Source organism: Salvelinus namaycush, chromosome 40 (genome assembly GCF_016432855.1).
Source record: "Salvelinus namaycush isolate Seneca chromosome 40, SaNama_1.0, whole genome shotgun sequence".
In the NCBI taxonomy this organism is placed as follows: Eukaryota; Metazoa; Chordata; class Actinopteri; order Salmoniformes; family Salmonidae; genus Salvelinus; species Salvelinus namaycush.
Window position 1 is genome coordinate 13,915,035 of NC_052346.1, and position 11,090 is coordinate 13,926,124.

An 11,090-nucleotide genomic window follows, 5' to 3' on the forward strand; every position below is an offset into this window, starting at 1 on the left:
AGTTCGTCTGGGAGACAGCGTGTCTATCAAAGCTGTTGCAAGTTCAACCGGTATTGATGATGACATGAGCTGGTACCTGATGAAACCTGGACAGGCTCCTAAACTCCTCATCTATAAAGTAAAAACCCTTCAGTCTGGAACACCATCTAGATTCAGTGGCATTAGATCAGGTACTGAGTAAACTCTTAAAATCACTGGTGTCCAAGCTGAAGATGCAGGAGATTACTATGGTATGGGTTATTATGGAGGCACAGAGGGTTTCACACAGTGATTTAGAGTCATACAAAAACCTCCCTCAGTCAGACTGCACAGAGAATGTACTGCTGCAGCTGGGACCTACTGCAGGTGTTGAGGAACAACAGACTATGACATGAAACACTGGTTCACTGAACACAGAACCAAGTGTCTTGTTATGCGACATCACCAAGCATAAATAACCACTACTTTACCACCCTACAGAAAATCTGGATACAACTCACACATGAATCTCAAATACACCAAATAGTTTAGTCATGATCAAAACCAACAACTATATCCCATAACCCCTGTCATGTCTATAATATTCACTTCTATTTATTTTCATAATAAAAATCAGGCACACCCTGTTTGACATTAATACAAAGTATTTTATTTTGTTAACATTTCTAATCTAGAAGCAAAAGCAATAAAATCTACACATACAGATTTCATGATGCAGAATCCCAAGTTGATGACCAGAGCTGAACATCTAGATAGATATTTATAATGATAGTGTGTACGTTCTCTGTGTACAGGGTGTCTACTGGGAGCAGTGGTGTGGCTCCAGTGTGTGAGTGACGGGGGTCTGGTCCTTTAGGGTGGCCTCACAGGTGACTGAGCCAGCCTTCCTCCACTGGTCAGTGGGGAGGGTGAGGCTGCTGCTCCAGCTGTAGTGGCCGTCCTTCTCCAGGACCTCCAGGCTCTGGCTGCCCTGCAAGGCCCCCCCGGCCCCCAGCCTCCAACCCAGCTTCCAGCCCCCCGGGAAGCCCCTATTGGCCAGGCACACTAGGGCCACATTCCCCTGGTCCTGCTCCTCACTGGAGGGGAGTAGGACGGTCAGGGAGGGAGGTATCACACCCACTAGGAGAGAGAAGATGAGGGGGAAAGGAGAGATGACATGTAAGGGTTAAACTTGACAAGAACCTTGAGGAACTTTCAACCACTTAAATATGAAGAAAAAATATGACACTGTATAAATAGCACAGTGTCAGTGAAAATGGCAGGTTATTTATATATCTTCTAATGTCTCTTTCAGTTCCCTCCAAGAACATCTATGAAGCATGAAAACACACCAGTCAGTGGTGTGTTAAATTACTATACAGAAATTAAACTTGCATAATTAAAATATAAAACGTTTAATACTGAAGCTGAACTAGTTTAGTGTTTTTGAAGACATCAAACACTAAAACTATTATTACAGATATTTGGTATATGAAGTTTTTGTCCTTGAATGATCTTCAGAGCATATGGAAACATTGCAAATAATCTGAAATAAGTACATTAAAACTACAAATATTTCTTAATTATCCCTTTTTGTGACGTTATAAATGTTCCACAATATATTATAAAAAAGATAGATCTCTTGTACTTACAGTCAACGATGAGTTTGGTGCCTCCACCGAAAATGTACCACAGTGATACAGACTCATTGAACAGCCGTACAAAAACCTCCTGCTCTTTACACACACCAGTAACTCTCTACACAACACACATTCAACCCCACCACTGATTGTCTGTCAATAACACCACATACATGTCATAACTTTCAAATTCATTTAGCTTGATATTTTAGATTATTACTTTTTGCTGATTTCCCCCCTGACTATAAAATATAAATGTTGGAGATGTGTAATATCTCTGACAAACTCACTAAGTACAAGAAGAAGTAGTCAATTTCAGACCTTCCACAGATTTAAGGTTGTTTCATCATCTGTCCTGAGGTCGGGTATTTCCAAAGAGGAGGTGCTTTGCATTGGCAGGTCATGCTTCAGTGCTCTGGGAGTGTTTATAGCCCTGTGAGTTTCACACTTTATGACTGAGATCCGTCCTTCAACACAACAGAAACCACGGCATCCATGACTCAGCGTCTTCATCTGTACACTGGTCAGCTGTGCTGCCTCAAAGGTCTGTGACATTTAAGAACCCTTTAACTGGAATTATTAATCATTAGTTTCGATAGCATCTTTGATATCAATCCCACTGTGTCAATAACAGAACCTGCATTACTTTTACATTGTAAAATATTAAACCTTATCTGGAATATGTGACTTATTGTATTATTTTATGTCTTCAGGATCCAGCAGCCAGTATACTGTGACTCAGCCTCGTGAAGTTTCATTTTCTCCAGGAGACACCATCACTCTGACCTGTACAACCAATCCTGCAGTTACAATATATTCAGATGGAAGTTGTCACAGAGCATGGTATCAGCAGAGAAAAGGAGAAGCTCCTACACTGTTGATATACACAGGGCTTCCAGCTCGATTCAGTGGTAGAGGAGGTGACCTGACCATCAGTGGAGCTCATACGGAAGATGCAGCAGTTTACATCTGTCAGATTTAACACAGTGGTCCAGTGTTCACACAGTGATTTAAAGTCTTACAAAAACCTCCCTCAGTCAGACTGCACAGAGTCTGAACTGCTGCAGCTGGGACCTAATGCAGGTGCTGAGGGACAACAGATTATGACATTGAAAGCTGGTCCGCTGAACACAGAATTGAGATCCTCACACACCATTAGATAGTCCCACACCAGGACAATGTTACTCTGGTTACTCACGACAGGATCATAGTTCATCCAACCACCTCCTCTACACAACCATAACCATTACTTCACCTCCATATAGAAACCACCACTTCACTACCACACCATTGACCTTCAGCTCTGGAATGTTCAGATAGAAATTCATTGTGTCAGACATCATTATCTGTCAAAAAGAACATGGAGAGTTAGCTTTATTCATTACATTTATATCGTTCATGTTCTAAATGTTTCACCTCACTGAATGCAGCCCTGATTTGCATGGTCAGGGTGGGATGGTTTTGCTTCTCCCAGAATAGAGAAGTTCTGTCCCCAGGGGGTCAGACAGACAGAGAGACAGAGAGAGAGAGACAGAGACAGAGAGACAGAGAGAGAGAGAGAGACAGAGACAGAGAGAGAGAGACAGAGAGAGACAGAGAGACAGAGAGAGACAGAAAGAGAGAGAGAGAGAGACAGAGACAGAGAGAGAGAGAGAGAGACAGAGACAGAGAGACAGAGACAGAGACAGAGAGAGAGAGAGAGAGAGAGACAGAGAGAGAGAGACAGAGAGAGAGAGAGAGAGAGAGAGAAGGAGACAGAGAGAGAGAGAGAGAGAGAGAGACAGAAAGAGTGAGAGAGAGAGACAGAAAGAGTGTGAGAGAGAGAGAGAGACAGAGACAGAAAGAGAGAGAGAGAGAGAGAGCATGAAACAGCAGAACACACATACAACAAACAGTCACTACAGAACACATGACACACATAACCAACCCATAAAGTAAAGTTTAACATCCATATATGGCCAGCTATGTAAACTTTAACATTGATTTATCCTGTAATAGATGTGGTTTAATTGATACATACATTTTTGTCTTCTTCTAATGCCTCTTAAGGGGAAAGTAATCTAAAAGTATCTGAATGTAATCAGATTACATTACTGAGTTTGTGTAATCCAAAATTTACGTTACTGATTACAATTTTGGACAGGTAATTATTAACTGTTAGAAAGTAACCTACCCAACCCTGGATAAGATATTGTGTAAAATAATGAATTTTAAGAATGTATCTGCACTGTATTTTTGTTAACTAGCTAGTCAGACATTTTTATAGGAATTGATTGCATTCATTTTTCAAATTAACTTCCATTTAAACAATGCAGTCAATCCACAGCCAGACACTGTCTGAAATCAGTTGATGATGGGACTTAGACAAGTTGTAAATGCAACAAGTACTGATATTGCGTCATATAATAGAACTCTCAGCTTTACAAGAAAATAACAATTTAGACATTTATGGTCTGTTTACATATATTTTAGAGGCTACTTACAGAAAATTTGTTTAAACCCCATATAAACTGTATTTATGATTATCTGACAATATTTTAGGTTGACAATAATTCTATTACCTAATTTCCGATATTTCACATGCCTTACTTTTATTTTCATACATAAGTAAAATCAGGATTATACCTCATTCCAATTAGGCTGGTTTGGATTTCTCCCTGACCACAATGGCTGCCATTTTCATCCCATTCTGGAACTTTGAGGGTTGATGACACAGGCCCTCTAGTAATTTAATAGGATCTCTATGGCTAGGTTGAATATGGGAAGTATGAGACAATGAAGTAATTCCATGCGGAAGCATTCGAAAATAAACAAATTAATGGGAGCAGCTCCTTTGGAAACTACTAGCGCCGTTTTTAACTAGCAACGCTGGTCCCATGAATTTCAAAGAGTGATGCGATATTAGAATCCTCTTGTCTTTACCTGTATATTTTGAATGAAGCTCTATGGTCGCGCCACCTGTCATGGTTCCACCTGTCACCAGAGGGCAGCAGAGACCGTCCTAGAGACATTAATGACACTCAGGTGTGTCCTATTACTCATGATGATCTCCCTGTTAAAAGAGGTGTGTTTTCTGTTTTCCTTTGCAGAAGCTTGAATTGTTTACTCTGTGTGGTTGGTTCATGAGTGAGTTTTTGAGATGTTATTGTTTTTCCAGTGTTACTGTGATCCTTTGGCTACCGGTTATCAGTAAAGTATTTGTTTATACTTAACCACTGATTCCTCATCTGGTCTCTTCTCTGCACCTGGGTCCCACGTCACACCACCCTCAGATAGGATATAAACACATAAGGCAAAGAAAATTAGAACTGCAGGAAACTAGGAACTAGCAAACAGCCTCATTGGAAAATGTGTAGAATAACATGAGATTAGCTTTAAAAACACTGATGTTTCTCTCTGCTCCATGGCAAATGTGGTAGCATAATTATAAGATTGTTATGTTTGCACCAAATGGTTGTTTTATGAACTAGAGTAAGGCCTTGGGCTGGCAACTGTTAGAGATGGTTTCCACTCTAGCTTCCTGTAGTTAGTCTGGACGTATGGTTAAGGAAATGGGATTTGCTTGAGCTGACAATGGCTTGGTGATAAAAACCTAAAGCTGGCATTCCATAGACAAGATGTGGTGTGTGTGACCCGAGACAGAGATGGCCTGGAAGACTTTAGAACAATGTCTCATTGTCTCATCCTGGCACCTGGGAAACTAAGCCGGGGTTGGGGGTAAGACAAAATCCCGTTAAGATAACCAGGAAATGGACCATGGTAGCTTTTGGGAAGTTGGAACAGGATGACTAAACATTTTTAGGTCCTATTTAAGGTCTCTGTTTTTTAATTATCAGTTAGACTCTCGGTCGACGGTTTCATTATTGTAGTAATTAATCGATATTGAATGAAGATTGTTTGAATAAATTACAAAGTGTCTCTCACTTGAATAGAATATTCCACCACACAATAAAGGGCCTTGCAAAAGTTTTCAGGACCCTTGGATTTCTTCACATTTTATTGTAATGCAAAGTGGGATTAAAATAGATTTAATGAAACTTTTTTTTTCAACAATCTACACAAAATACTCCAATGTCAAAGTACAAGAACATTTTTATATTTTTCTAAAGATTAATACAAATGTTAAAACTAAAATATTATCGTTGCATAACTATTCCGCTCACTGAGTCAATACATGTTAGAAACACCTTTGACATCGATTACAGCTTTGAGTCTTCTTGGGTAAGTCTCTGAGAAGCATTCCACACCTGAATTGTGAAATATTTTCAATTTTTTCTTTACAAAATTCTCAAAGCTCTATCAAGATGTTGGGGATCATGGCTATACAGCAATTTTCAAAACTTGCCAAAGATTTTCAAGCAGAGTTAAGTCAAAACTGTAACTTGGGCATTCAGGAACATTCATTGTCTTCTTGGTAAGCAATTCCAGTGTAGATTTGGCCTTGTGTTGTAGGTTATTGTCCTGCTGAAAGGTGAATTTCTCTCCCAGTCTCTGGTGTAAAGCAGACTGAATCAGGTTTTCCTTTAGGATTTTACCTGTCCTTAGCTCCATTCCGCTTCTTTGTATCCTGAAAAACTCCCCAGTATTTGCCAATGACAAGCATACCCATACCATGATGCAGCCACCACCATGCTTGAAAAATAGGAGGCTGTTACTCAGTGATGTGTTGGATTTGCTCCAAACATAAGGCTTTAGGCCAAAAAGTGTATTCCTTTTCTGTGTCTTATACAGTATTACTTTAGTCCCTTGTTACATAGAAGATGCATATTCTGCATATTTGTATTCTTTTCAATCTGTCATTAATGTCACTGTTGTGATTCACTACAATGTTGTTGATCCTTTCTAGTTTTCTCCCATCATAGCCATTAAACTCTGTAGACTGTAGAATCACCAATGGCCTCATGGTGACATCCCTGGGCAGTTTCATTCCTTTCCTGCAGCTCAGTTCAGAAGGTCGACTGTATCTTTGATGTGTCTGGGTGGCTTAATACATAATCCACAGCATAATTATTAACTTGACCTTGCTTAATGAGATATATAATGTCTGATCTGTTATTGTTACTCCCTTCTTGATGAGGCTTTTCGATAACCTCCCTGGTCTTTGTAGTCGAATCTGTGGATGAAATTCAATACTTGACTAATGGGCCATAGAGCTGGGTGGCAGGTAGCCTAGCACTTAAGAGTGTTGGGCCAGTAACCGAAACGTCACTGGTTTGAATCCCATAGCCAACTAGGTGAATAATCTGTTGATGTACCCTTGAGCAAGGCACATAACACTAAATGTTCCTGTAAGTCACTCTGAAAAATAGCAGCTGCTAAATGCCTAATATGTAACATGTAAATGTATGTAAGGGGGACAGAGGAAGGGTTAATCATTAAAAAATAATGTCAACCTCTATTTTTTCAGAGTGAGTGCATGTCACTTTTTATGTGATTTGTTAAGCCCAATTTAACTCCTGAATTAAATTAGGCTCGACTAACTAAAGGTGCTGAATACTTATGCAACGACTCTATTTTAGTTATGAATTTTTCGGAAAGAAAATATGATTTTTCATTCAGACATTACAGAATATTTTATATAGATTGTTGACAAAAATGACAAATCAATTTTAATCCCACTTTGTAACAATAAAATGTGAAAAGTCATGAAGGCAGTCAAATTCCACGTGACTGTTTAGTCATTGTAATTAGGCTTCTCTGAGCTCTGATGCTGCTGATCAATAGTAGCCTACCAAACTGCCTGGTACTCAGCACTCTATTGTCCTTGTAATCACTCTAACATCAATCTAATCAAACACGTCACGAGAGCCCATGAGCTCATGTTGCGCAACCTTTCTGTTGGCTATGCAATTGCTTGAGAAAACAGAGTGATGGCCTCTATTAAAAAGAGGAGGATCCCATCAGCTTTCTATAGGCTAGGCCTACCATATTTATTTCTCAACTTTACTAATATTAAGCACATTGCTTCTCTTTACAACAGGAGTATAGCCTACCTGGCTGGCAGGAAAATGAACCACAGGAAAGCGTTTTTGTTATTTAAGTGCATAGATGACATGTATTTTATTCCCGCTGCCCATGTTTCTAGACACGTCCATGATAATTGTCCTTTCTAAATCAAAACAAATTTCACAGATTTATTATTTAGTATATGTAAAGACAAGATTAAATCAAGACTAGTCTGATGGGTGACAATATTAACCTATCACTTGTGAATTATGTATTATCACTATATGCCCATCATAAGGCAAGAAACAATACATTTTTAAAAAACTTTTCGAATCGCACACCTCATGTAGCCTAGACCATAGGCCTATATGTTTTGATAAGGTTTGTATCACAACTAAAGTGGACAAATAACTTCTTAAAATTAAGCACATTAATCCGCTATGCAATGGGTGTAGAGCCAGACTGGCATACATAAGCAGCGTGTGAGTTTTAATTTTGGGGAAGATCATTTTCACCATAAAAATATACCTTTGAAATAAAAGCATTACATGGATAATCGCATTTGCGGTCACTTTTAATAAGGGTGTTTTACCGCTAATGGAACATTTGTGCTTATAGCCTACTGCCATGTGTACATTGCTGCGCTTTTAACGTGAACAACTAGCCAAATAGTTTATCAACATTTATAGCTAAATGTTCTGATCTGTTGCGTCAGCCACATTGTGTAAAAAAGTGTTTTTGATACTAGTGGTTGTATTAATTTGGGATCTATCGCATCCCACAACTGTCCAAGACTATGTTTGGAATATTTATTTCTCGCATGGAATAGAATAGGTCAACTTTTGCACTACGGGGGATAGTAGATTGACATAGGCTAGTGCTTTTGCTGTTCGTTAGTCCTACTCATCTTGTGGGCTGACGAAAGTAAATGTGGACAGTTCTTCCAATTTCTTCAATATGCAACTCAGAATTGGAGGGTTCTGAGTTGCGTCCCCAATGTGTCTGTCTTCACTTGTAGCCTGTGAGAAAGACCTGATCACATAATGTAGAGCCATGTGAGTGAGAGGTGCTTCAGAGCGTGTAGCACCCAAGGAGAAGGGCACAACGCAGCACTCCGGGCCAAGGGCACAATGGCCACGGGCCGCAAAAGGCATGGCTTTTTGGGGGAGTGCATTATGGCCACACACAGGGGATGCTGCCGTGAAATTCGAAGCATTATCAAGTGCTTGTCAAATTGTGAATGAGAGATTGATAAAGTGTGTACGGCATGTACACCTAGAATGTGTTGTTTGAACAGGTAGGCGATTTACTACCACCTGCAGTTATGAAATGTTTGCTCCCGAGTATATTTCAATGGCTGATCCCTCCTGATGACCTGGATGGAATTATTTGATCTTTCCCTAACCCTTAGGATTCCCCACCCTGTTGAGTCCTCTCTCCTCCCTCTTCGTCTCCTTCTCAAAACCCATTGGAAGAAAAAACAGATGTCCCTCCCCTCTGACCTTCTCCTCCAATGGGTTTTGAGAAGGAGGTGAAGAGAGAGGACATGAGGAGTATTCAATTGAGATCTTCCCTACGCAGAAACTGGTTTTCTCCATCTAGAATTCACTATCATATTCTGGTCTGAACTGAACTTCAGCATGACACCACTTTACCACAAGAGGGTGCCATCAACCTGAAAATATCAGAGAAATTGATAAACAGGTACCATTACATTTTGTGAAGTCTAATATTCAGACAATTAACATTTGAGGAATGGTATACCAGTGGGAGGTTCATCTTGAAATCAAATGGAATTTGGACTCATCTTAACATAAGACTATGTAGATATAATGGAGGTATAATATAATAATGTCTGACAAACTTTGATTTTGGGGTGTTATCATAGTTATCATCCTTTAAATGAAATTCTCCTTAGGATGGAATGACTCACGGCTAACAGCAAAATATCAGATATGAGCGTTATAAGTCACTCTCTCACTCTCTGTCTTTCTCTCTATCTGTCTCTCTCTCTCCTTCCCCTTTCTCTGTTTCACACACCCAGCAGCCTATAGAGTGCTGTTTTGCATAGCTGTTGAGATCTCACTGGTCCAGACACTTTAAGACTTCAGTGTTAGCAGCATTGGGTTCAGTCTGTTCAGTCTTCTCAGAGACACAGATTATGATGATGATGAAGATGAGGATGATGATGATATCACTGATTCCACTGCTGATCACGCTGGGGTTCCTGACTCAGGGTGAGAACGTCTCTGACCTTTCTGAACGGTCGTATTAAGACAGCATCTGTTAAGAAACAGAGAAGATTTGAGTACAGTAGTTTGCTACTGTTTGTACAAGTTTCCGATGCCTTTATTTAGATTATTGTGACTAATCAAATATTATTATCCACTGTAACATTTCAGAGTCATCTGCAAATAATTTCCTGAATCAAGCTGATGAATCAAAGTCTGTTAGTCTGGGAAAGACTGTGTCTCTCAGTGCTACAGGAGGTTCAGGTATTGGTGATGATATGAGCTGGTACCTGCTGAAACCTGGACAGGCTCCTAAACTCCTCATCTATAAAGTAAAAACCCTTCAGTCTGGAACACCATCTAGATTCAGTGGCAGTAGATCAGGTACTGAGTACACTCTTACAATCACTGGTTTCCTAGCTGAAGATGCAGGAGATTACTATGGTATGGGTTATTATGGCAGCTCGGTGTTCACACAGTGATTTAGAGTCATACAAAATCCTCCCTCAGTCAGACTGCACAGAGACTGTACTGCTGCAGCTGGGACCTACTGCAGGTGTTGAGGAACAACAGACTATGACATGAAACACTGGTTCACTGAACTCACAACTCAGGTCCTGGTTATACGACATCACCAAGCATTAATTACCACCACTTTACCACAAATGGTCAGATAATGTGGTTCCCAGAATAGAGCACCTCTGTTCCCAGATATTTATAACCACCACTTTACCACCATTCAAACATCTGGTTACAACTCACACATGAATCTCAAATACATCAAATAGTTTAGTCACGATCATGACCAACAAGCAATATCCCATAACCTTCTACCATGTCTATAATGGTCAGATGATGTGGTTCTGCTCCTGTCCCCAGATATTCACTGTCCCAAGGGGGTCTACCCCCTACCCTCCCTCCCTCACCCCCTACCAACCTTCTAATGTTCATGTTGTTACAGAGCAGTTTAGTCTTTGTTTAACATCCACAAGTCCACAGATATTCACTTCTATTTCTTTACATAATAAAAATCAGGGACACCTTGTTTGACATTAATACAAAGTATTTTATTTTGTTAACATTTCCAACCTAAATCAATAAAACCCAGGTACAGATTTAAAGATGCAGAATCCCAGATTGATGACCAGGGTTGAAGCTCTAGATAGATATTTAGAATGACAGAATGACAGATAGGTAGGTGTTCTCTGTGTGCAGGGTGTCTACTGGGAGCAGTGGTGTGGCTCCAGTGTGTGAGTGACGGGGGTCTGGTCCTTTAGGGTGGCCTCACAGGTGACTGAGCCAGCCTTCCTCCACT

At 40.0% G+C, this 11,090-nt stretch overlaps 2 gene segments (V, D, J or C); both read right to left on the reverse strand.

The window, feature by feature from the left end:
* Window positions 1-689: 689 nt before the first annotated feature.
* LOC120033243 lies at window positions 690-2,926 on the reverse strand. The segment is given in 3 exon segments: window positions 690-1,098; window positions 1,611-1,716; window positions 2,882-2,926. Coding segments are annotated over 3 exon segments (471 nt in total).
* A 7,902-nt stretch (window positions 2,927-10,828) lies between these two features.
* LOC120033244 overlaps window positions 10,829-11,090 on the reverse strand; it is a 2,313-nt gene continuing 2,051 nt past the window's right edge. Inside the window, 1 exon segment of the C gene segment in view lies at window positions 10,829-11,090. This exon segment is cut by the window's right edge and continues 225 nt beyond it. Coding sequence covers window positions 10,996-11,090 — 95 coding nt within the window.